This window comes from Ostrinia furnacalis, unplaced genomic scaffold (assembly GCF_004193835.3).
Source record: "Ostrinia furnacalis isolate ACB-3 unplaced genomic scaffold, ASM419383v2 OfSCF1132, whole genome shotgun sequence".
Classification (NCBI taxonomy): Eukaryota; Metazoa; Arthropoda; class Insecta; order Lepidoptera; family Crambidae; genus Ostrinia; species Ostrinia furnacalis.
Window position 1 is genome coordinate 257,803 of NW_021131371.1, and position 27,979 is coordinate 285,781.

The following is a 27,979-nucleotide window of genomic DNA, read 5'->3' on the forward strand; positions in this document are numbered from 1 at the left end:
AAGATATATCTCAAGACACATTTATTCTGGCGCGTGCCGCTCTCTTGTGACTCAGGCATTCGTGCTCATCAAACCATGCACAAAACAAAGGCGAAGGAAACGTAGCTCAGTCGTCCACAAGAAAGCAAACCACACAGATTGGGACACTAAAACATATTTCCACCAAAAAGTGCGAAAACTCAAACCACCGTGACCCAAATTTAGGCGCGGAAAAATTAAAAAACCACGCTGTCAAAAATTCCCGCCAAAAATTAGTCAATCACACTACTTTATTACGCAACACAAAAATTTATTCCAAATTAAAATGCACGCATTAAAATAGTTGCATAAGTAATTGAAATAATGATATTGCAGATGTTACAGTGAGTGGAAAGTCGGCTTGAATAATTAAATGAATAATGAGTGTCGTGTTTGATATATTGACAGTTGTTTTTTTCAAAATGGATGTCGGGAGATGTGCTATGGCGTTAAGAATATTACTCCTTGCTTTCTTCACACGGCATGTGAGCACTCAAGATTATTTTCGAATGGTAAGTTTTCTATCAATTAGCAACTACGAGACTTTATCTGTGCTAATTACTACATGTTTTAGAAGTAACAGATCTTTGATCAGACATTTTGTGAAAATATTAGGTTGTTAGCGGCCGTTTTGAAGTTCTACCGTGTTACCACTGTCGATAGTTGGAGACATAGGTACATTTAATTTAACAATCATAACAAGTCTAATGGTCCGTAACAAACCTAGTTTAACATACCTAACGGGATATTGGATTATTTACATGACATACTATATCTAGAGCAGTGGTTCTTAACCGGTGGTCCGCGGACCACTGGTGGTCCCTGGAGGCATTCCAAGTGGTCCACGAAGTGCATTTGCACACCTTGGTCAAAACCAATTTTAACTGATTTTTGCAGTCAAACTGGTTTTGACCGATTGAGGTGGTCCCTGACAAGACAGTTTGGTAAAATGGTCCCTCATGACTTAAAGGTTAGGAACCACTGATCTAGAGCATGGTAGATCATTGTTCGAGCATTTACAGCTACTGAAATATCATGCGTTCAACTCCTGTCGCAGAATGTTGATGAAAAAACAACGAAAGGTAGAAGATAATAAGAAGAAACATTATCTAGTTTTATGAGTTTTTTATTGTGCCTCTATTGGGGAAAACATTTTTGGTGACTACTACTACATTTTGGTAACCATCATCATCATCATCATTTCAGCCATAGGACGTCCACTGCTGAACATAGGCCTCCCCCAATGTTTTCCATGTTGATCGATTGGTAGCGGCCTGCGTCCAGCGCTTCCCTGCTACCATTACGATGTCATCGGTCCACCTACCCACCTTGTAGGTGGACGTCCCTCGCTTTTGGTAACCGATGCATGCGATCTTGTAGAAAAGTCAAAAAGCGATAGACCCAGAGGTTCAATTCCCATTTGAGGCGATCATTGAAAAAAACACATATTTTGACTAAGGCCCAGTTTATAAGAATCACAAATCTGTAAAGTGTAAGTTTGATTTGATTAGTTAGGACGTGTAGAGTTAGAAGCTTGGCTCTTCATGAGATGTGATATTTTTTCACAGTGCTAGATGATTGATGATGTTCGCGTTTGGTAACATTTAACAATTTTTACATCAGTCTTACAGTCCTATTCGCATAACTTATAAATCTTACAGTCCTACTCGCATAACTTATAAAAGCAATAGCTAGCGAGCAGAAAATTTTTCTCCCATTGGGAATCGAATCTGTTACCACTGGGTCTGAAGCAGGCGGTCTTACTAGACCACAGAGGCGGTTAAGTTAGCTTGAATTCCGACTTAAAATCATCCTTCATCCCGGTTGTGCTCCTCTGCAGATAAAAAGCTGAAGGTTTCGCGCGGATAAAGCCGCGGACATAGGTTAGTACCTATCTATCAAAACAAATCAAAAATATTTATTCAGTTTAGACCACAAGTGGCACTTATGAACGTGAAAATGTAGTAAAAAATAAAAAAGAAAAGGTAGCCCTTATAGTTTAGAATACTTTGTAAGCCTAGGCGCAGACCACCGAATTAGTTGGTCGATAGTTGGGTCGGGCTATTGATCAGTATGGAGTTGTATGAAAGTGCGCACATTACACCGATTTTGTATCGGCCGATTCTTCATAGAAATTAAAATCGGGCACAACTATCGGCCAACTAAAAGTCGGTGGTCTGCGCCTAGTCTAAAAGAAGAAGATCAAAATGACCTCAACTCAAAAGAGATCTGACGGAAACCGCGAAGGTGACGCAAAACTGTCATAGTTTGGTGAAACAGTCACACTTTGGTGGCTTCAACGGAGCGGATTCAGAGCCCGTGTCGAGCGATTATGTTACAATTTCAGTGGATGCTGGGTTTGCAAATTAGTTCTACTTATGTAGTATAATATCCGGTTATATTCTCTTAAATAATTGATCCCCTGTCATGTAGGTTTTGACAATTAAGGTGAAATCTTACCGTCACGGTCTCATAGGTACGCCTGGTAATCGAACCCAGGACTTCCAAGTCAAAAGTCTCATTCCCCTGCCAGTACCACTGGGCGCTAGCCGTATGTTTATTACGATGAAACAACGGATCTATGCGATAAACTATGTCTCTATGTTTGTTTATTCCTTCTTATCTCGAAACCAGCTGGACCGTATTATCAGGACGTTTGCTGAGAGCTTATAGACAACTTTTCTTCGTTCTTCTTCGATTCAGCCAAATGACGTCCACTGCTGGACAAAGGCCTCCCCCAAGGATTTCTACAACGACCGGTCCTGCACCGCCCGCATCCAGACACCTCCCGCCACCATCACCAGATCAGACTCCTTTTATTTTAGAATAAAATACAATCCTGTTGACAATGTTGAATCGTGTTATGACGAACGGATAGAATGAAATCCACGCAAGTAAAACCCACCAGAAACTAGTTTATCATCATAATTGTGAAAAAATGCAAGATAGGATAAAACCAGGCAAGCGAAACAACGGCAAAAACTAAGCACATAGGTAATCTTAAAAATAGACCCTAAGGTCACAAAATACAGGATGCTCCTCATCCTTGAGCATGTTCTGATTCATATAACTACATAATAAGAAGCCATCTTGCACGAAGGTCACCTGTGACATGAGGCGAAGTCGTCACGAACGTGTGACGGTTGTGACTCGGATAATCTCGGCTTCCTGTTGTTTCGATATAAATATTCGTAATTGGCGTACAGTAATTAGGCACAGTCACGACTTCTTGGCAAAAAGTAAGGACAATGGTGCTCTACTGTTTTGACATTACCTAAGCGAGAATGATACGCTCTACCGATGACCTAGGCGTGTCCTATAGACGATCCTATTACCGAATTTCTGAACACAGACAGGACGCAACTACTCCACAACATAGTAGCTCGTTTCACCGTGTTCGACGGCGAGTACGAGGCCCTGCATTCCATTTCGGACGGAACAGATTTGTACCCTTGGATGTGAAGCAGGTGGTATCACCGGACGGAACCATCACAGAGAAACATTGTTAAACAAATAAAATAAAATAAAATAAAACTGGTTATCTAGTCAGACATCACGAGCTATTGATATAACATAATGGATCATCATCATCATCATTTCAGCCATAGGACGCTGAAAATAGGCCCCCAATGATTTTCCTTGTTGACCGTTTGGTAGCGGCCTGCGTCCAGCGCTTTCCTGCTACCTTTATGATGTCGTCGGTCCTCTTTGTGTGTCATTTTAGGTTGATGTCAGGCATACCTAACTTGATTTCTGACCTAGGTAGGATTCGAACTGGCGCCTTTTGTATTTGTAACGCATTGTTCTCTACCTGTTACCTAATATTTAAAGACAATAGCTATTCTAAACTTTCGTTGTCGGTTGTCGGTTCCATGCAACTTCGGTGAAATGAAGTAAGGTAGATTAATTTATGTCAATTAATTAGTTCTAGGTATCTTATTAATTACCTAGCCCAAAATAAGCAAAGATAATACGTTTACATAACGGATCATCATTTCAGCCGTTGACAGTGCAATGCTAGGTAGGTATGTATGTTGTAGGTACGAGTAGGTATGTACCTTTCAAGGGCAAGCACCAGGATGCACAGCGCCTGTCCGGTTGTTGTAGAAACACTAGCGTGGACATCTTTGGAGAGAAAAAAACCTTTTTCTTTGCTGACAATCTACCAAGAACAAAACCTTTAAAATCTAGTAACTTTTCCTTCAGGATACGGAAGATTTGTGGATCGTTAATTTGTAGCTACTCCTTCGTTCGTTTCAGCCGAATGACGTCCACTGCTGGACAAAGGCCTCCCCCAAAGATTTCCACAAAGACCGGTCCTGCGCCGCCCGCATCCTGGCACCTTCCGCGACCTTCACCAGGTCCACCTAGCTAGTTACTCCTTATGTATTTCGTTCGAACTCCTATATTCGTTGCGAGTTCCAATACTTCCAATACAGAAAGCTATCTCAGGAACTATTCAACCTTCACTGGTTTGGTTTCATTGGAGACACAGTAGATTCTGGCTATACAGGAGTTGCAGTGACTGGAAAAATTGGTCCCGTATTCTTGAAAGTTTCCGCTAGGGGCGTTGTACAATCCGTCATACATTGAAAGTAATGAGGGTTTTCGCGATTAAAAAATCCGCCAGATGTCAATACGTAGACGCGAGGTCCAAATGCTGCATGATTGGTTATTTTTGACATGACATTGACAGATATGTCAAAATCCACCAATCACGCAGCAGTCAGACCCTACATCCACGTCCCGCCATCTGGCGGATTTTTCAATTGTGAAAACCCTCATTGTTTTACACGCTCACTAGTGATGACGTTTAATGTAAACTCACACTAAGCCCTCAGTTCCCAAAACTTGTCTAGCCCTCAAAACTCGGTCAAACTGTTGACTTTTGTCATTAAGGTAGCGGCTAAAGCCCTTCGCTTACCAGAAGTAATTGTTCGTAACGAGCCAGATTTAGAAAACAAATACGACCTACATCGTCACACAAATTACCAAATGTGACGCTAGAGGGACTTGTCATACGATACGGTACTGCTTGCATGGCTGAATTGTACGACAAGGTTTGGTAAAGATGCCTTAAGTACTTGCCTTTCATCATCATCACTTCGGCCATAGGACGTCCACTGCTGAACATAAGCCTCCCCTAATGATTTCCACAATGGCCGGTTGGTGGCGGCCTGCATCCAGCGCCTTTCCGCTGCCTTTATGAGGTCGTCGGTCCACCTTGTGGTAACCCTGTCTTTGGTGCGGGTGGTGGTGCCGGGTTTTAGGTACTTACCTTTAACTCCCCCAGATGTTAGGTAGGTACTTACTAAAGATACCCTGGGTCTAAGACACCCCGCCAGACTTTCAGTCGACCGATAGTTTGGTGGGCATCTAATTTGTACTATAAAGAATCCCAAATCGGTGTAACGTACGCAAAATGAAAATGAAAATGAAAATGAAATTTATTCGTCATTATCATAGGTACAAAGTACTATAAGTAGTAATAGGCACTTCCATACATTCTTCATTCATAGCCCAAAAAAGTGAAATACCTATGTACTTTAAATTTTAGTTCTTTGGGTGCTTGGACTAAGTATTTTCAGAAATGAAATGCCAGTCTAAATGAATGTAATTGATTTTCAAACACTAAAAATTTCTTACTGGAAAGTTTCCTAGAATTTTGTTTGTAAAAAATGATAAACGATTTGTACACTTCCTAGATAGTCCAGTAAATAAAGCATTATAGATGGAAATCCGTGGAACACAATTTTTGACTTCGGGACTTTATTTAGACTAGTTAGGAGGTGAACATAGCAAAAGTCCCCGTCCTTAGCCCTTGAGCCGGCGGGGCGAGGGGGGTTTAAAGGTACCAATTTTCGGTTTTTCGCTTAATCCTCGGAAACTATGCGTCCTAGTGGCATGACTATAATGAACCAAAAAAAGCTTATTCAATTTGTTACAGGTGAGATAGTCAAGTTTTTCTATATCTTGTATAGTTTTCGCGGCATCTGCTCTAGAAGGTCTGTAATATTGGAAATTTTATTTTTGTCTTACATGTTTCCATCAGGAGAAAATCGACTAAATCAACATTGAGCTAATATTCTAGACATGCGGGAGCATGTTAAGCCTAGTTCCAGTGAGGGGACTGCACCGTAAGTATATTTAGACGAACCAATTGGAGCCACTTTTGACTCCTCATCACTCAAAAAGTACTGTGCATTAACACTTAAAATTTGGCTCATGTGTTAAAACTTGCAAGATAAACATCAGCTTCAAATTTCATAAATATACCTCAAACGGTTCTTTAGGTATTGACGTCTAAAAATCTACATGGCTGACCTATAACACCAAATTCCAACCACTTCCAGATGACCTTTAAGGTTCAAATTTGGCATCCAGATAGGTAGTTATATAAATACAAAGGAACAAATAAAAAACCAGTAAATTTTAATATTTCACAGGTGATATATAGATTTTAGTGCCCTAAATGTCGATTTTTGAACGTCAATACCTAAATAACCGCTTCAGGTATATTTATGAAATTTGAAGCTGATGTTTATCTTGCAAGTCTCAACACATGAGCCTAATTTGAAGTGTTAATGCATAGTGCTTTTTGAGTGATGAGGAGTCAAAAGTGGCTCCAATTAGTTCGTCTAAATATACGCACGATGCAGTCCCCTCCCTGGAACTAGGCTTAACATGCTCCCGCATGTCTATAATGTTTGCATATTGTTTATTTAGTCGATTTTCTTCTGATGCGAACATGTAAGACAAAATTAAAATTTCCAATATTACAGACCTTCTATAGCAGATGCCGCGAAAACTATACAAGATATAGAAAAACTTGACTGTCTCACCTGTAGCAAATTAAATAAGCTTTTTTTGGTTCATAGTAGCCATGTTACTAGGACGCATAGTTTCCGAGGATTAAGCGAAAAACCGAAAAGTGGCACCTTTAAGGGTTCGGACAAACCAACGCGATCACACCGCGATCAGCCGGCGTGCAGCGATGGCGACCAGACCTTAATGCATTGATCGCCATCGCTGCACGCCGGTTGATCGCGTTGGTTTGGCCGAACCTTAACCCCCCCTCTCCCCGCCGGCTGAAGGGCTAAGGGCGGGGACTTTTACTATGTTCACCTCCTAACTAGTCTTAATAAAGTCCCGAGGTCAGAAATTGTGTTCCAGGGATTTCTCTCTACACCGTCGTTAACGCATTCATTGACTGGACTGAGTCGTAATTCTTTTGTGATTAGAAATTCGAATGCTCGTAAAATATCAGTCACTGTTTGTATTTTTATACAGAACTAGCTGTGCCCGCGACTTCGTACGCGTGAAAACCCGTTTTCGCAACATTTTTCATTTTTGCTCTGCACTTATTACTCGTAGCGTGATGGTATATAGCCTATAGCCTTCCTCGATAAATGGACTATCTGACACTGAAATAATTTTTCAAATCGAACCGATAGTTCCTAAGATTAGTGCGTTCAAGTAAACAGACAAACAAACAAACTCTTCAGCTTTATAATATTAGTATGATTCGTCAACTGTATCGTAAACATCGTTTTCGTGAAAATAAGTCGTTGCATGTTCGAAGGAGAAATCTTTATTGCCTTACGTAACTTTTAAACACATTTTTTACCAATTATTTATTTTTTCAATAACTAGTGCTTATTCATTGAACGTTCTTTTTTGTTTTCATAAAAAATACAGGAATTATCTTACGAATATAGATCGTTTCATTCACGAAGACGCGCGCCACCAATGTTTGGTCGAGGGAACGGGACTATACTGAAAGTGCTTCACGAGCTCTATCAATCATTAAAAGGTTACTGGAAACATAGAATTTTCAGATGGTTCCAGTTTATTCCGTAACCTGTTAATCTTAACTTCAAATTCAAATTCAAATTCAAATTGTTTATTACATGAAACACGGTACATAGGATGGAACACAAAATTGATGATACAGTTCAACATGTCTCGCCAAATTATGGCGTGTAACAATTAATCCAGTCATAATAATATAAGTCACACATAATAATAGAGTAGTTAAACAAAGTAGGTAATATTACAGTCCAATATAGTTAATTTAAACATTTATTTTTACACAATTATTTCTTTAATGTCATAAAAATTGTTATCTAGAAGCCACGCATACAACTTCTTTTTAAATAATTTCAATGGCAATTCTTTTATATTTGCAGGTATCTTGTTATATATCTTTATACACATATTTAAGCAACTTTTTACATACAGTGCGGTTCTAGGAACAGATTTTAAAACAAGTCTATCAGGGTTCCTTTTATTCCGAGGATATATATCACCAGCCCTATAAAATAAACGAGCATTTGTTTTAACAAAATTACAGATTTCAAAAATGTAAAGGCCTTCTATGATCATTAACCAGTTTTTCGATATCTTGTATAGTTTAGAAATAATGGAGTGAGAACACTTATCGTTTCCACCCTGTATAAACTGTTTCTATTTGTTCCAGGGAGTCAACACAAACTCAGCAGAAGCCATGCAGTTCCTTCGGGAGTATGATAGAGAAGCATCTGGAATGTGCTACAGGTATTAGATATACATGTACATTTATGTAGGTATACACTTGCATAATTTGCGTCCAAACGTACCCGTACTTCCAACAAAAAAAAATTAATGAAGTGTGCTATCTACTCGCTTGATACAGCATAGCTGATCATCACCCTATCATCAGGTGAACTAGTTTTGGATAAAAAAAATGGTGGTACGAGTAAGGCCCGTAAATAATAATAATAAAATCTGACACAAAACACTTCTCCGCTTTGCTCCGCCTTGATGGAAACGGGGTCTAAGGAACTGGTATGCAAGTGTACCAGTTAAGTAATGACATATGGATCGCCGCCTTACATAATATTGACACCAAAAATTTCTACCCATTGAATAACTTTGTACTTTAAATAACTTCCAGGGTAACAATATCCCAGTGGCGCTTCGTGACCAACATCACGGAATACAACCGCCGTCGAATGTTAGAGGAGCTGACCCTCAGCTCCAAGTTCGAGAGGCTCTCCTGGAGGAAGGCAGCGGCGTATGACGCCTCCAGACTCCCTGACTCTCAGAGCAGGAGGCAGCTGACCAGATTGGTGCAGGCCAGCCGAGCGGCGCTGCCTGATGATAAGTTTTCTGAGGTATGTAACAAAGAAAGAAATAGTACAAAATAAACAATACAATAGGTACAGTTAGCACTCATGATCTGACCATCGCAACAGAAAAATCAAATTCTAAAGATATTTAGCGCAACTCTTCTCCAAACCATTACCAAACTAAATATTGTAATTTCAGAAACATACCTTAATTATGATGATAAATACCCACTCTTCCCGTGGATGTCGTAAAAAGGGACTAAGAACAAAATTAAATATATGTACATCTGATCTCCTCAACCAGCCAGCGTGGCGAGTGCAAGCCAAATCCTCCATTCCCCTGTGGTTAATTTGGGGAGATTGTGCTCTTGCAATGTAGACTAAATGACCTGATGATTATCATACCTTGATTTCAGATCCAACAGCTAATAACAGAAATGAAAGAGATCTACAACTCAGCGAAAATATGTCCATACGGCCAGAAGCCTTATGACCCTCACGCATCCAGGGTCACTTACAACCAAGATTTCTCTACCAACCAGTACCCTGCGAACCAGCCCTTCCAGCCCTATCAACACTACCAGGGTACAGACGGCCAGGAGTACCCCAACTACTGTGATATGCAGCTGGATCCTGAGATATCAAGGATCCTAGCACATTCTAGGATAGAGAGCGAACTGCTGTATGTGTGGAAGAGTTTTAGAGACCAAACTGGGCCTAAACTGAAGAATAGGTTCATGAGATACGTCCAGCTTGCTAACCAAGCTGCTGTGGAAACTGGTAAGTTGGATAATAATTTATTTTACTGGAATAGAAGTAGCCAAAATTATTTCCTCTATGCTGTGCCAGTGAAAGTTGTGTTGAAATCTTGGATACGATTTTGACTTCAGGTTTTGTCCCCAGAAGGTCGTCTGTTTTATTTATTTTAATCAACGAAACTGAAGTATCGTTAAGGGCTACATACACTATACACTTTATGAAAATAGGTAGTGTAACGAAAGTCTTTTCGGCACAAAAATATGCATGAATAGTTTTAAGTTCTTTTGTTCTGTTTTTTATTTTCCTTTTGTGTCAAATAAAGTTTTTCTTATTCTTAAAGTCCTCCGAAACACGAAATCATATTGCCTTTACCAATGATAAGGTTGATTCAATCCTGTCTTTACCACACTAGGAACAAAAGAAAAGGTGTAAGTAACACTGTGTGTTTCATCAACCCGGAACTTCCGAGTCGAGAGAGTTCACCCCATTTCACACACAGCATTTTGTTTCATTTTGTTTCATTTTCTTTCAACACCCTATGTTAGAATCTTTCTAGGTTTCAGGGACGCCGGCGACCAAATGCGAGCAGCATACGAAGACACATCATTCAGGGCAAGCACAGAAGAGATGTATAACCAGGTCTCTATTTAGAACAGTGTTTGTACTTAACTTATTGCTTTTTGCACTTTAGCGCAGGTTATTTTTCTAGTCACTACTTTCTTTCCACTAATTTTGTTTGTTTCACTTTTTTTCTTGCTTATTGTGTCAATGTGATGCTGAGTGGGGTCCCGTTGCAGTGGGCATCTTGTTGGTGAATGGGTGGCACTGCTCAGTTTACTCTTGTTTTTATTTTCTTCTATTATTATGTGCCACTGTCATGTCAATGTAATTGCCTGTATTTGTGTGATGTCCATTGTAATAAATGTATCTTTCTTTCTTTCTAATTTGATCTATCCATCAGGTGGCGCCTCTGTACAAGCAGCTATTTACTTACGTGCGCAGGCGCCTGGTGCAGCGCTATGGAGAGACCACAGTGCGGAGTGATGGGCCTATACCCGCGCATTTGTTGGGTAAGTTCTTACATCGAAAGAGAGAGAATACAGCAATTTTATTTTGGACATCACAAAAAAAATATAGGTACCTAAGTACTCACACGTAAAAACAGCACTATTATTTCGGACATTACAAAAAAGATAAGATAGATACTTCCACGAAAAAAAAAGAAAAAATATAGAAAAATATGACGTTATTTATGGTAAATATGGTGGTACCGCAGTACGCTCTAAAGGGCTAATGGGCGGCTATTTGTTGGATAAGTTCTTACAAAAAGGAAGAAAACATTTAATTTTAATAATTGTGGACATCACCACAATCAAAACAAGGAAAAGAAAACAAACAAGAAAATACTTGCTGCAGTAACTTATTCATTTTACATGCCATTTCATGGCGACACATGTTGATCTATTTTTTTTTTATCTTCTGAAAGTAAATAAATGATTTGATTTGATTTGATTTGATTTGAAAACATTGAATCATTGTGGACATTGAAAAGACGTTAATTTCCTCGGTATCAATGGCAAAACGACAATACCTACGATATGACTCTGATTCCCATCATAAGAACAACTCTCTCAAAACCAGAAGCAAAGATTCCTATGTTGAATGTTTTTTGCGTGGAGAGTCCGTCCACAAAAAGGCATAAAATCTACAAATAAATTTGTTTCCTTCCAGGGAACATGTGGGCCCAAAACTGGAAGTCCATCATGGATCTGGTGATGCCGTTCCCTCAATCGCCCAACGTTGACGTCACAGCCGAGATGCTGCGACAGGGATTCACACCTCTTAGGTATGTACCTATGGGCAGGCCTCTCACTAGGTGGACCGACGATCTGGTGAAGGTCGCGGGAAGAGTCTGGATGCGGGCAGAACAGGACCAGGAGTGCAGGTGCGGTTTTGTTCCCCAGTCGATGAAGCACCTGATGTCGTGCCCTGAGTGCCCAAGCAACTGCACTCAGGAGGATTTAATGAATGCTGCTGACAACGCCACTCTTGTGGCGGAGTTTTGGGCTGACACTGTGTAGGTTTGTTGTCGACACGAAAAGAAGAAGGCTGAAACGAACAAACGAAGGTACCACTATAATTTAGAACTACGAGTATTAGCCTTCGCACTGGATTCGCAGTCCGCCCGCGTGTATTATAATAAATAACCTAATAATGACGTCATAGTTGCCGTACAACATTAGAGAGACATGTTAAAATAGTTAGTCCGTATATTAATAAAATTGTTCTAGTTAAGCCACGATAACAGTGAAGGGGTCGGATAGACCGACTTGAGATCCAAGGAACTCGTGTTCGAACCCCGCCGCTCGACTACTGGTCATCGTTTTTTGGACTTATTCCTATGGGAAAAGTGAACTTTTTGTTCACTAATCCCCGTTAACGCCAATGGGAGCTTATAATGGGGAATAACGAACTAAAAAGTTCATTAATCCCCGTTATATTAGGATTTTTTATAAATTCCAATTTAACGTTAACGGGGAATAAGGAACAAAAAGTTCACTTATTCCCGTTGACGGGGATTGTCAACGGGAAATAGTGGAATAAGCCGTTTTTTTTTGTATTCATCTCAAAGTATTCTGTATTAATTAACATCTCTCTCTCTTTCTATCCTACAGGATGTTCCAAATGGCTGAGGACTTCTACACCTCCCTGGGACTCAAGCCCGCGCCGCCTGAGTTCTGGCGATCCTCGATGCTGGCGCGCCCGCCGCAGCGCAGCGTGCAATGCACGGCTAGCGCGTGGGACTTCTGTAATAGGATCGATTATAGGTAATCGTTTTGGTTTTAATCGATACCAAGTCAATAGTGTATCGAGTATAGGTATTGCATTCGATTCTAATCGGTTCACTTTAGGAAATCGAGGCTAATCCCACCTCTTTCCACCACTGCAACTCCTATCGATTTTAGGTTTTCCATTGAATTTTAATCGATGCCATTTGATTCTAAGATAGCTCGTAGTGCACGGCTAGCGCGTGGAACTTCTGCAATAGGATCGATTACAGGTTTGTTGACTCCAAATGACGCCCACTGCTGGACAAAGACCTCCCCCAAGGATTTCCATAACGACCAGTCCAGCGACCTTCACCAGATCGTTGGTCCACCTAGCGGGAGGCCTGCCCGCACTACTTTTTCCGGCCCGTGATAGGAGTACCTACTCGGAGTTACCTTGCATGATTGAATCAGAAATTAGGCAATCCGCAGGAAAACCAAAATGACCGATATAGCCCGCAGAATTGCTAAAATCAAGTGACAGTTGGCGATTACCTATCAATTCCACCTGTGCTACATTTGATTCTCTTCGATTCTATTCATCATCAGCCACTTAGTCTCCACTGCAGAGAGTAGAGTTGATATAATTTATTCTGCTTAGCTCTGAAATAAAAAAAATAAAACTCCTTTTAAAGTTTACTAAGCAACAATTCCCGCAAAGCATAATTTGCTGTTTTTATAACGACTTTGTTAAGACACATTTTTTTAACTTAACGTGGTAGGTATTGCTACAGATTTCTGAATACATGTAATAAAGTATATTAAATGCAAACATGAAATAATTACATTAATTAAAAATCTAGCTGAATAATCTTTGACAATGACAGTTTAACTTTCCCCCGGCCCGGGACAAACTTGACCTTCACTGGTTGGGTTTTTATTGGCGGTCAAGCTGTAGATCCTGGCTACACAGGAGTTGCAGCGGTGGGAACGAGAGGTGGGAATAGTCCCGTATGTAGTTTACACACGGATCATATCAGGTTAGATTGTAGAGTGCTAAGGCATCAATTTAATATATTGTTAACTTTGTTCCAGAATAAAGCAGTGCACAGAGGTGACGATGCAAGATTTAATCTCCACCCACCACGAGATGGCGCACATCCAGTACTACCTACAGTACGCGGAGCAACCGCAGCTGTTTAGGGACGGAGCGAACCCGGGTGAGGACATTATACTTTACATAATAACGTATTTTTGCACTACAAGATTTTAAACTTTCGCATTCCATTTCAATAAAAAATAAAACCGACTTCAAATGCGTGAACACAAAAAAAACTAAAAATTAAAAATATTGCGTATAAAAAAGTTCATCCCCAATTTTCCACCCTTGGGGGTGAAATATTTTCTTCAAATTCGCATGAAACCACCCTTTTGATAATACCTATTAAACAAAAAAATAATCGTTCAAATTGATTTATAATCGGCGGAGATATTGCGTATAAAAAAGTACATCCCCAATTTTCCACCCTTGGGGGTTGTTTTTTCTATTATTAAATTTAAATGGGACCACCCTTGAGGTGTTACCTATACGCCGAAAAAAGATTTGTTCAAATCGGTTCATAATTGGCGGAGTTATCGTGTAACAAACATAGAAAAAAAAATACGGGTCGAATTGAGAACCTCCTCCTTTTTTGAAGTCGGTTGAAAATAGTAAGACACGGGTCTTAACGTGACGTTTATTAATGAGTTACATTATGCCTACTCACGGCTTGACGTTTCGGCTGCACTATTTTGCACTGCCTTATCGTCTCTGCTTCACCTGTGGTTGACTGGTGACTGTTGACAGAGAATGCCACTCGGCATTAAGTCTGCCACTATACATTGTTTGAGTGCAATAAGTTTAAAGGAACCCATGACTACACGTCGCCCGTCAAGTTTTCGATATCAATTGAACAATTATTGGTTTTCAATCTACTGAAAATTGATTTAGGTATACTCTTATACCTAAATCAATTTGGTGCCGATGGGGCAGCAAGGTTCTGGAATGGAGGCCGCGTACCGGAAAACGCAGCGTGGGACGTCCACCTACAAGGTGGACTGACGACATCGTAAAGGTAGAAGGGAAGCGCTGGATGCAGGCTGCTACCAATCGATCAACGTGGAAAGCATTAGGGGAGGCCTTTGTTCAGAAGTGGACGTCCTGTGGCTGAAATGATGATGATGATACTCGTATAGCAAATTATAAACTAACCCGAGGGGTTCTAGTGTTTTAAAGAAGTTTTGTTTTGAAATTATTTAGTGTCATCATCTAAATACATAATTCAAAGGTGACTGACTGACTGACTGACATAGTGATATATCAACGCACAGCCCAAACCACTGGACGGATCAGGCTGTCAAAATTCGACATGCAGATAGATGTTATGATGACGTAGGCATCCGCTAAGAAAAGATTTTACGAAACTCCACCCCTAAGGGGGTAAAACGGGATCCACGCGCACAAAGTCGCGGGCGGCCGCTAGTTGATTTATATAGCAAATTATAAACTAACTCGATTTCAAGGGTAGGTAAAGAAGATTTGTTTTGAAATTATTGCTTTAGTGTCATCATCACTTAAATAGGATGTTATTGTAAGTAGAAAAAACGCTTAATGATGTCTCTACATTGTATATTTTTCTAAACACATTTGAAGCAAAAAATCCACTTGACGAAGATTTCGAAATCTCGAACGCAATGCTAACACCTATCTACTAAAGAACCGGATGAGTTTTTATAGAGTGATTAAATACGAAAGTTGAAGTGCTTTTTTTGGAGTAGCTTTTGGGACAGTAGATACCTAAGCTATTAATCAGTAGTCGCATTAAGCTTGATTTCTCCGTACGAATGTAGATCCGTGTGTAACTCAGTCAGTAATAATAATAATAATAAATCTTTGGACAATTTCACACAGCGCTAGCTAGCCCCAAAGTAAGCAACTTAATGCTTGTGATATGGGTGCTAGCTTAACGGATATACTACTTATATACTTTTTTTTTAAATACATAATTATTATACATAGTCACACCCAGACCCGTCACAGAAATTAAAATTCATCATTTCAATTTCTGCCCGGCCGGGAATCGAACCCGGGACCTCTCGGCATAGTAGTCCGCTCTGAACCACTACACCAAACGGCCGACGGCCAGTGCCTGTATGGAAGCGGGCACGGGTGACATTGACATACTCGTGACAGGGCATACAAATCTGAAGTCTCGCTGAATGACGTTTCGTCACAAAATCGCCCTCCCGTGCTGCTTCCATAAATCGGGTACTGACTGAGTACTATTACTAGACTTATAAAACTAGTTTTTTTGCGCGAATTGAATTGCAATTTACGTAAGCAACTACGACTCTTAAGAACTGTTAATAAAATACTATTTTCTTTCATCATCATCATCATCATTTCAGCCACAGGACGTCCACTGCTGAACATAGGCCTCCCCCAATAACTTCCACTACTTTCTTTACGGCCTTTGACTATTTTCTTTACGGCCAGTAAGTGCGCTCCGACACGCTCCGAAGCGCGCCGCGTGTTCAGGGAATTTAGACGAACAATAAAAGATTTGATTTTAGAATATTAGGTTTATACATAGATTTACCAAGTTTTGAATATAGACTAAGAGCTAGTGAACGCCAGACTTACGTCATTTTATAAAAGCTGAAAGTTTGTCAGCGTATGCTTCCAATATAGGATATAATGTTGGTGAATTATGAAGTTTGGGTCGTGGTGGCTTTGAGAGTTACCCTAAAAAAACTATCTGGCAAGGAGTTGGAACTGTCAAAACTGTCTGGCTGTTGGGGAAAATACTTATAATTATTGCCCAAATATTATACATAAAAATCAGATTTAATGGTATAACATTGGTAGAATTACAGTCTATTGAATATACAGAAAAAGCCACCGTAAAAGTTAGATTTATGTTACACTATAAAATCTGATTTTTATGTATAATACTCGGGCAATTACTACAAGTATTTTCCCCAAAAGCCAGACAGTTTTGACAGTTCCAACTTCTTGCCAGACAGTTTTTTTAGGATAGCTCCCAAAGCCACCACGACCCAAACTCCATAATTTACCAACATTATATTATATATTTAGAGCATACGCTGACAAACTTTCAGCTTTTATAAAATGACGTAGGTCTGGCGTTCACTAGCTCTTAGTCTAATATAAATACAATGCAATCAAGTTAATAGTTCGGGAGGCAAAATAATAAGAATCGTCCTTATGACGTCCATTCCTATAGACAAAGGCCTTCCCCAAAGATTTCTACAACGACCGCATCCAGGTGCTTCCCGCGACCTTCACCAAATCGTCGGTTCACATAGTGGGAAACTTGCTCACTTTACTACATTCACAGATCACAGAAACTGAAGGGAGATGAGACAAGGGGGCGGGGCCGGTGTCGCAGCAATATGCCCAAAAACAGAACGCATTGCTCGCGACAGCAATGATGACAGCAGCGACGTCATAATGTAAACAGTTTACATTGCTTGCGTAGTACTAAAGATTATTCGAACGTTGAGTACTGATACCGCAGTGGATAATGAGCACATATTTTGATTACTTTGTGTGTGAATTTCTAATGCGACACTGAGTTTCGAACTCAGTGCATTAGTTGGCATATCTCTATCTCTATGACTATGCTACTGAAACTATCTGTTATAGATGACCCACGCTGAACTGTCCCACCAAACTCAATGACAGGGGGGCGCTACCATCGTTCAACTATATGGTTTCCAACATGGCAAAAATCGGAACCAGCGATCCGGTAGTGACGGTGGCGCCCCACTGTCAATGTCATGGATAGGACAGTTCAGTATTTTGTAACTAACTATATCCAAAATTCTTGTTTGTTGTTGCAGCGTTCCATGAAGCAGTTGCCAATGCAGCCTCTCTTTCAGTATACAACTTGCCTCATTTGCAAAGAGTGGGACTTTACCAAAACAAGTAAGAATATTGTTATGAAATGATCATGTTTTTTATTTTGCCTAGCGCTTAACTGAGTCAATGCCTGAGGTAAGGGAGCGACACGGGAGGAGTGACATTTACATCTAATTAAAAAGGTGACTGTCTGACTGACTGACTGACATAGAGATCTATCAACGCACAGCCCAAACCACTGGACGGATCGGGCTGAAATTTGGCATGCAGGTAGATGTTATGACGTAGGCATCCGCTAAGAAAGGATTTTACGAAACTCTACCCCTAAGGGGGTAATACGGGATCCACGCGTACGAAGTCGCGGGCGGCCGCTAGTATCATATAAACGTCACAGAACATAAATCAGAGCCCCGATTACGGTAATTATTAACGTCAACAATCCAGACACGCTTCTCGATTCTGCGTTTCGATTGGTCGTTCAACAGCGTACGTCAGCTGTTTTGACCAATCGTATCGCAGAATCAGAAACGCGTCTGGATTGTAGACGTTATAAAAGTTACCGTAATCGGGGCTCTGAAGTTCTGAAGTCTCGCTGAGATTTGACGTCTCAAAACACCCTCCCGTGCCGCTCACATACCTCAGGCACTGACTTATTTTTATGCTCTAGACAAGTTCAATTATTATTGAAAAAAATAAAATGAACTAAAAAGATAAAAACAAGACATTATTAATAATATAGACAATATTATTTTTAAGACATTATGGCGTCTAAAATCCGCCATTTTGAATTTTTACAATTTTAATATAGCCAGTGTCATTCTCACTATTAAGACGAACCTAAGGACACCTCTCGCGCTAAAATCGGTCAAGCCGTTTAGGCTGTAGGCCGTGCCAAAGAAATATACATACATACATACATACACTCGAAAAACATAAACCTCCTTCTGGCGCAGCCGGGTAAAAACATTGTCATTTCATGCAGAACTTTGCTTGAATAGAAGTAATCAATCAAGTACTGTTTTCAGGACCCACGACCCGTACGAAGTGAGCATGAACTTCCTCATGACAATGGCTTTGGAAAAAGTGGCTTATCTGCCATTTGCTTTCATGGTGGACCAGGTAAGAATAATAATAGGCAGCCAACCTGTCTGGCCAGCGTGGGGAGTATGGGTGTGTAAGTATGTGTGTGTAAGTGTGTGTGCCAAATCCTCCATTTGCCACTGGTAAATTATAGTGGGTCGTTTAGCTGATGGCCGCTGGGGCAGGAAAGTTCTTGAGTGGCGACCACGAGCAGGAAGAGGTAGCGTGGGCAGGCCTCCCACAAGATGGACCGACGATCTGGTGAAGGTCGCGGGAGAACCGGTCTTTGTGGAAATCTTTGGGGGAGGCCTTTGTGGAGGAAACGAACGAACGAAATTAGAGTGAAGCGAAATGATCTGATGATCAGAACCAGAATCATCATTTGTTTTCTTTAAATTGTGGCGACGCCACTACAAACTAGTTACCAACAGATGGCGCTGTTACTACTTCACTATGGCACACTCCGCCGCTCATACAAACCTGCATCGCGGTGACGGAGTTTTATATCCTACCAAGTACATATAGACAAACCGAGATGGTGTAAATTGGACCTTGGTCCCCGAGCACAACACCCGCTCGGAAGGAAGCACTAACACCTTAGCTTCCTTATTGTGGTTGAGCATCATATCCCACAATATAATGATGATGAAAAGTCAATATCTTACTGAAGAAGAATACCTACTTAGGCATTTTATATTATTTACTATCAGACCTGACTAATTTATTGGGTTTAATATTTATTGGATTAGGACACGAAATAAAGCTAGTAGGTATGTACGACTTTTACGAGTATACCTGTATTGCAATTTGTTTTTTTCAGTGGCGCTGGTCAGTATTCGAAGATGGAGTACACAACATGAACAGCCGATGGTGGCAGATGAAACTGCGATACCAGGTACCACCAGTCACCGTTCGTTTGTGTTTGATACACAGTTTAATTTTAATGTGGATTCTATGACAGTTAAACCTTCCCCTATGACTAATTGGGATTGGTTTATTTATACTGACTTTTTGTAGTATTTTTAACTCTTCTTCTGTCTTTTGTGAATTTATGAATCGCTCACTTATGAATCATGAATCAAAACATCTAGCGGCAGTCTTTGCCTGCAAGGACTTGCTTACTTGATAGGGAGCGAGAAGTAAAAAGGGACCATGCCTTTTGACATATTAGTTACTAGCTGTGCCCGCGACTTCGTCAGCGTGGAATAATGACTTTGGGTAGGCACTTTTAATAATTTAGTCTAATTATTTTACAAATAGCTTTTGCCCGCGACTTCGTCCGTGGAGAAGTCGAAAACGTTCTCATACGATTATTTTTAAATGTTTTAACGTTATTATCTAAATGTCTGAATACTTTTAAAATATAAAAATCAGGTTAAATAAACATGAAAATATTTTTTTCTTATATTTTATGAATATGCAGCTCGGCCTTTGATCCGGTGAAAGTTACTCGGTGGTATTATTTTTTTACAACGAAATCGAAAACTACACGTACCGCAGTATTATTTTATTTTATTTTATTTTATTTTTCTTTATTCAGAAAACCACAGCTCTTTATAATAATAATACAAACAGTAAAAGCCTAAAGCCTTCAGGAACTAACGGGCTATCCAACACAAAAAGAATTATTCAAATCGGTCCAGTAGTTCCTGAGATTAGCGCGTTCAACCAAACAAACAAACAAACTCTTCAGCTTTATAATATTAGTATAGATTATTTAAATTTTTATCTTTCCTATTTCCCTCAGGGTGTGATACCACCAATGCCAAGGACTGAGAATGACTTTGACCCCGGCTCCAAATACCACGTCGTTTCTGATCAGGTAAGAAAGATTCCAACACACAACATCCCAATCCCAAGAGAGATCCCAACACAAACTAGATTCCAACACATTAGAAGTGAGCAAGGGAGATCGCAATATACAACGTGCTCCTTTTGTTTTCCGGAAATTTTAGGGGTATATTCTATAAATAAAAACTAGTTAGAGTCTTAGGAATAGGTATGTGTTTCTAAAAGCATATTTTTTAAGATATTGTGGATTTCAAAATTGTCACCTAGTCTTTTTGTGCAGACTTTTTATTGATAAGTGTATGTAAATTATGAATTATTTCAGTGAAATTTGTTGAATTTAACAAAAAATGTAATGCCATTCCATTCTTTGAAGTGGTCTTATTAATACCCTAGAGTTCCAGGAAATCAAAAAGAGCACGTTGCATTAGAAAAATCCAAAAATGCAGGAGAGATTCTAACATAATATGATAAATCCCAACACATAAGAAATCACACAAAAGACATCCTAACGCCATTACAAACAATGCTTGCTTAAGTGAAGCAGCAAATCGAACGCACAGCGTTAAATTGAGCTCTGTGATTGGTTCGTGTGTGACCCTGTGCGTCGACGTGCACTGTGAGACCTCATAGTAATGTTTGTGAATACGGGCGTAAGTAGGGTTGCCAACCGTACTATAATATATAGTATTGTACTATATTTCGGGTCTGCGTACTATATACTGTTGAAAAAATATATAGTACGCAAAAATACTATATTTTCAACACCGACAAATCTAACAAACAAATCCTTCATTTAAAAAAATAAGAACGCGCCTTTAAAGTAACTTTTAACTGTTAAGATGGCTAAATTGCGCACGTACCATTTCCTTTGATAAGGTCCGTGAACATACCCGATTGGCGATAGCGTGTATCCGAACGCTTGCGTAACGAACTTCATCATTTCAGCCATAGGACGTCCACTGCTGAACATAGGCCTCCCCCAATGCTTTCCATGTTTATCGATTGGTAGCGGCCTGCGTCCAGCGCCTTCCCTGCTACCTTTACGATGTCGTCGGTCCACCTTGTAGGTGGACGTCACACGCTGCGTTTTCCGGTACACGGCCTCCATTCCAGAACCTTTCCGCCCCATCGCACGTAACGAACTGGTCAATGTCAAATTGACAACGTAAAATGTATCGTCGTCAAACGATATTTTGGTCTGCTTTATTTATCGGCAGAATCGTTTTCAACTAGATGTTGTTAATGTGAAACTAGACCTATTTTTTTCGAGAAAAAAGAGGTCAAAAATTTTTTGAGATTTTTTTTAAAAAAATTATAGAATTTTTTTTCTTCCAATTACTTCTCGTAAAGAAAACGTAATAACTTTTAAACTAAGAGGTATATCCTGATTAACCCATTAACGCCCTCTGTACACACGTGTGTACACTTTTTTAAACTNGGAGGGCATAACCGTATGGGGGGGAACCCTCTTAGGTGTGTTATTTGCCATAGTAGGGGCGTTGGTGTTGCTCTAAATGCCTGAAAACGCTTTGCGTAGAGCGACCTTGCTTCGGGAAATTTGTCACCTGATCCGCCCATTGTACACACCTGTGTACAGGGTTTTTTTTCAAGGTTTTTAATTTTTTTTCAATATTTTTTTGTGTTTATAGATTACTTGTAATGCATTCAGTAGCAATAATAAAAAATATTATGAAAATATATCGTGGTTTCACTATGGGCGTTAATGGGTTAAATAAAATCAATAATAATGCTAAATAACAGGCGATACTAATAAAATACCCAGAAAATGCCAACAAATAATAAAAAAATATACGTTTTGAAAAAAAATCTGCATTTAAATTCGTGTTTTTTTTTTATTTGATCAATTTCTCCAAAAATTGCCCCTATAACAGGTGGTTTTTATTGCTTTGTATTATTCACTATCGTATTACTTTTGTAAAACTAAAAATTGCATGTCTCTATCCTTATCACAACATATTATGTCAATTTTAAAATCGGCGCTAGAACAACGTCAAAAAGATATTTTTTTTGGTTACAAAACAAAAAAAATGTTGCAATCATTAAAAGCAAAATCCCCCCCACAGAAAGTTATGGAATTCAAAAGATTTTTTTGCTATTTCTTGATAAATGTGTAGACTATCTTAATAATAGATAAATCTTAATAGATTAAATTTTAAAAAGGAGGTTTCATTTAATGACTGTGAGACAATATTAGAAGTTCTAAATTTACAAGAAAAATTGAGTATCAAAATGGACGATCTATACACTGAAATAACGATATTGAATGAAATCTTTGCTAAATTAAAAGACTGTAGTGACTTTACTGACAAAACTACAGGCCAAAAATGGCAGCATATTTTAAAAAATACTGAAAATGACTTACCAAATTATTTGAAGTAATTTCATTCCTGCTCTCTATTCCCGCCACTTCGGCATTTACAGAAAGGATATTTTCGGTTATGAATTCGAAGTGGCGAGAAGAAAGAAACAGAAGTAGTGTATCATTAATAAAAAATGAGCTTTTGATTTATATTAATTTAAAAATTGAATGTGACAAAGCATATGACACGTTTATTTTAAACATAAAACTGTTACACAGCTCAAGAACTGCAAAAAAATATAGTTTTTATAAAAGTAAATAATTAAAAAATGTATATTTGTCTATTGTTAGGTTTTTCTCATAAAATACTATATTTTTTTTAAATGTACTATATTTTTACACCTTATTTTGGAAAATACTATATTTCGCTGATGAAATGTTGGCAACCCTAGGCGTAAGATCCAAGAGATATCCCAATACCCAAGAGAGATTCCAACACATAAGAGAGATTAAATAACCCTTTTGAGTGATCCAGAACCAGAACTTACAAAGGATGAATGAATTATTTCTTGGCAATAGGCTAGTTTCCTAAAAAAATTTATTTAAGACCGTCAATTAATATAAAAAAATATTGGACACGTATATTTTTAATTGTCAATCAAACAAATAATTACAAAGTTATAGTGCGTAGTTAAAGTTTCGCGCGACGTCACAAAGTGCTGCATTTTACGCACTAACTGACGTCACGGGCCTTTTCTTTAGAACTTTGGCACGGTTTATCTCTTTACATTTTCATTAGTTTTAAAAAGTGAAAAATACGTGTCGAGTAGTTTTTGATAAGCTAACTGACGGACTAATTAAAACTCTTGCTTTTTTACCCAGGAAACATCCCTATTTGCTTCAAGTTATTTAATCAGTTTAAGCTTGCTAAAACATCACTATAACTAGCCCTCAATCTACCTTATGTTTCCAGGAGTACATAAAATACTTCCTGGCCACGATCCTGGAGTTCCAGATATTCGAGCAGCTGTGCATAGCATCAGGTCATACGGGACACCTGCACGAGTGTGACTTCTACAGAAGCCGCGAGGCTGGACGAGTCTTGAGGTAGGTAACTCTTCTAGAAGACTAATGCCCGTTTTCACCATCAATCCCTAATTTTAAGTGACTCCCTATGTAAACAAAATTCCTGTAATTGATAATGGGCCATAGGGGTCACTTAAAAATTAGGGATTGATGGTGAAAACAGGCATAATTAACCCACCAAAAATAAGGGGTTGTTCCTACAGAGACATCCCGTTTTTTACAGGAACTATATTTTGCAAAATTCCGATTAGTAATATAACTACGTGTTCACACAGCTGTCCAGTTTTTCGGGATCCCATGCCATTGAAACGAGCCCTAAAGTGTGGCCAAAACAAGACAATTTGTGGCTCGCACTGTAAAAAAGAATTCAAGTCTCATGTAGAGTCAAGCTCAACAACTCTACAAGCCCTAACACTACGACTATAGTCTGGTCTCCGAGCACGTAGAATTTTGTCCAATGACCCCAAGCTACCCATCCTTATCGCTCGCGCGTAATTATATTGCTGTCGCGACTGTGCGACGGGCGCCCGCAGTAAGTGTGCGAGCGTAACAGCAATATAATTAATTACGCGCGAGCGATAAGGATGGGTAGCTTGGGGTCATTGGACAAAATTCTACGTGCTCACAGACCGGGCTTTAGTAGACTGGAGCTAGTTACAAAAAATAATCTAAAATTGCATTTTTCCTTCTTTCAAAAATGACGTTGTCTTCAACCTTCTGTCCACAGTGAGATTATGCAGCCAGGGTCCTCAAAACCAGCATCAGAAATCATCAGGACTATGACCAAGGGAAAGACTAACCGGATCTCCCCTGAATCTCTTGTCAAGTGAGTCATCATCATCATTTCAGCCACAGGACGTCCACTGCTGAACACAGGCCTCCCCCAATGATTTCTACCGGCCGGTTGGTAGCGGCCTGCATCCAGCAGCGCCTTGCTGCTACCTTTATGAGGTCGTCTGTCCACCTTGTGCGTGGACAAGTGAGTAAGACTGTGTGACGGGCGCCCGCAGTGAGTGTGCGAGTGCGACAGCAACATAATTACGCGCGAGCGATAAGGATGGGTAGCTTGGGGTCATTGGACAAAATACTACGTGCTCACGGACCAGGCTTTACCCGGTTTCAACAAACTAACCATTTGAAAGGATACTAGATTAATGCCCGTCAACCGCTGCACCATTTTAGTGTACCCTCTCCTAACTTAAGGACATCGCACATTTATCAACCCGGAAAGCCTAAGCGCCTAATTGGGGATATGCTCGCTCACGATTATGATACCGACCTATTTGCTGACAGTCTTGGGCAGTTGTGTTGCAAAGCCTTTTCGTTTATTAATGACATTTGTACTTAATTAACATTGTGTGACTTGTTTTAATGTTTATTTCTGACTGCAATGATTTGTGTCGACTTGACTGTTTTACATTATGTTCTTCCTTGGACGCCTGTCTCTGGAGCTATGACTTGTATTTAATGACCATATTAATGATAATGTATTTTATTTTTGTATTTGATTTGACATGGTAATCCTAATTTATGACATGCAACTAAATGTAAATTAATTATATTATATGTATGTGTTTTGGACCTGTCTGTAAACATACATTTTCTGATAATAAATAAATAAATAAATAAATAAATAAAGGGTAACCGTATCAACTCGAGGCGGTCAGTATTCTTTGTATGAAACTCCATACTGCAACGCACACTTATCCGCACCGTAACGTAAAACTCACGGTAGTTGACAGCTCGCGAAAGCCTATACGATGTTGATCCCTTTCCGAGTTGATAAGTCTGCTATGACCTTAAGCATACACACGGGCAAAGCTAGAAAGAAAGAAAGAAAAACATTTATTTTGGTTCCAACTTAAAAAAATATAACACATAATAATAGTAAGTACAAGTAGTTAGAACCAAAATTAGTCACCGCTCAGCATGGGTCATGGTCTGAAGTAGAGGTATTCCTTAATTTATTTTAACTGAAAGTGCTCGATTATACGAGTAGAGCATCATTTATTATCTTTACGATTATTTACTTATATATGATTTATAAACTGTCAGTCATGAACTCATGATGTGAATAATATTGATTGACTCTTTGATACATACTGACTAATATGGATATTGTATTATAATTTATTTAGCTTTCCGCCCGTGGCTTCGCACGCGTGGAATTTTGTCTGTCACAGAAAAACCTTATCGCGCGCGTCCCTGTTTCAAAAACCGGGATAAAAACTATTCTATGTCCTTTCTCGGGACTCAAACTATCTCTATGCCAAATTTCATCAAAATCCTTTCAGTGGTTTAGGCGTGAAAGCGTGACAGACAGACAGAGTTCCTTTCGCATTTATAATATTAGTATAGATTCATTATTATATGTGCACACTCCTGTGAACATTACAGCCATATACGAGTAGGTACTTATGTGTGAAAATAATTTAAATCAAGCCGGTTTATTGTACAGTCAGCGACAAATAGTTCGTGACAACCAAAGTAGCCAAAAAGTTTGCAACGCGTCTTTATTCGTTCGTTCGTTCGTTCGTTTCAGCCAAATGACGTCCACTGCTGGACTAAGGCCTCCTCCAAGGTTTTCCACAATGCACGGTCCTGCGCTGCCCGCATCCAGGCTCTTCCCGCGACCTTTACCAGATCGTCGGTCCACCTAGTAGGAGGCCCGCCCACGCTACGTCTTCCAGATCTGAAACGTGGTCTCTTACTATGGGCCTCATAAGAAGGCTCAAGGTCACCCAAAGGGCGATGGAGCGGGCTATGCTCGGAGTTTCCCTGCGTGATCGAATCAGAAATGAGGAGATCCGCAGGAGAACCAAAGTGACCGACATAGCTCGCAGAATTGCTAAAATCAAGGGGCAGAAAAGTTCTCGAGTGGCGACCACGGGCTGGAAGACGTAGCGTGGGCGTCTTTATTACAATTGGAATATTTGTCGTCAACTTTTTGACCACTTTGGGTTTCACGAACTACATATTTGATTCTGACTGTACATAGTCAGTCACACCTGCAGGCCTGAGATTCACGTCACGATAATATTCTTATCGAGTCATTTTATCAGTTTTAGACAGTAAGCCCATACACCTGTTGCCTAAAATCGATTTACTCGTAATACCACGATAAGATTTTATCGTGGCGCGAATCCAAGCCCGGATACGTTCAGCCAAGATATATATCCCAAGAGAGGGTTTTACAAGGTCAAAGTACACTTATCAACTCGTAAAGGGATCAACACTGTATCGCCTTAGGGCTATATTTCACCGGGACACCATGGCGGCGCAACCAGTCGCCGCTACCAACAATGTTAGAGCTGTGTACATTTTGTTGGTAGCGGCGACTGGTTGCGCCGCCATGGTGTCCCGGTGAAATATAGTCCTTATACCGCGCTGTCAACCGCGAGGCGAGGTTATGTTGCGGTGCTGATTTAAGTGTGCAGTATAGAGTTTCATACAAATAATACTGACCGTCCGTTTTCGGATTGATAAGTGTGCTTCGTCCTTTACGTGATACGCTAGACAGGCGGGTTGGTGATGGCAATCTAAATAATATTTATTTATTTATTAACACCAACAAGACATACACCATTTTAGACAATATTATACATGCTTATATAATAGGTTAAGTGCTATCTTATAATATAACTCAAAGGTGACTGACTGACTGACTGACATAGTGATCTATCAACGCACAGCCCAAACCACTGGACGGATCGGGCTGAAAGGCATGCAGGTAGGTGTTATGACGTAGGCATCCGCTAAGAAAGGATTTTACGAAACTCCACCCCTAAGGGGGTAAAACGGGATCCACGCGTACGAAGTCGCGGGCGGCCGCTAGTTTTTGTATTATTTCGAACGTGCACTTTGCTTCCTGTCTCGTCCTAGCCCGGGTGAAAAATATCCTACAATCTGCCCTTTCTTTTCCAGATACTTCAGGCCTCTAGAACTGTGGCTCCGCGTCCAGAACCGGGATGAACCCCTCATTGGATGGAGTTCCAACTACCACGACGTGGCCCTTTTCGCAGCCCAGCGGGGGTCCAGCGGGACCCCACTTGTGTCAGTTGTTACTGTGTTTGTTTGTTTTGTGGCCTGTTTGTTGTATTAATAAAGTTTGTTTTTAATGTGT

At 39.8% G+C, this 27,979-nt stretch overlaps 1 protein-coding gene across 1 annotated transcript; it reads left to right on the forward strand.

Moving 5' to 3' along the window:
• The first annotated feature begins 157 nt into the window (after positions 1 to 157).
• Positions 158 to 27,972, forward strand: LOC114351429 (angiotensin-converting enzyme). The gene is made up of 16 exons (XM_028302643.1): positions 158 to 530; positions 8,498 to 8,574; positions 8,954 to 9,173; positions 9,545 to 9,908; positions 10,444 to 10,526; positions 10,849 to 10,957; positions 11,619 to 11,733; positions 12,563 to 12,715; positions 13,751 to 13,875; positions 17,561 to 17,645; positions 18,605 to 18,698; positions 19,480 to 19,554; positions 20,407 to 20,481; positions 23,744 to 23,877; positions 24,584 to 24,682; positions 27,781 to 27,972. Exons 1-16 carry the CDS (start codon positions 399 to 401, stop codon positions 27,956 to 27,958), a joined length of 2,118 nt encoding a protein of 705 aa, XP_028158444.1. The 5' UTR covers positions 158 to 398; the 3' UTR covers positions 27,959 to 27,972.
• Positions 27,973 to 27,979: the final 7 nt, after the last annotated feature.

What these genes read in the sequence shown, in the direction of transcription:
- LOC114351429 (XM_028302643.1), top strand. Translation starts at nt 399, where the DNA reads ATGAGTGTCGTGTTTGATATATTGACAGTTGTTTTTTTCAAAATGGAT. An exon ending in TAGGGACGGAGCGAACCCGG is followed by an intron (nt 13,876 to 17,560) that starts GTGAGGACATTA and finishes TTGTTGTTGCAG; the next exon opens with CGTTCCATGAAGCAGTTGCC. An exon ending in ACCACGTCGTTTCTGATCAG is followed by an intron (nt 20,482 to 23,743) that starts GTAAGAAAGATT and finishes TTATGTTTCCAG; the next exon opens with GAGTACATAAAATACTTCCT.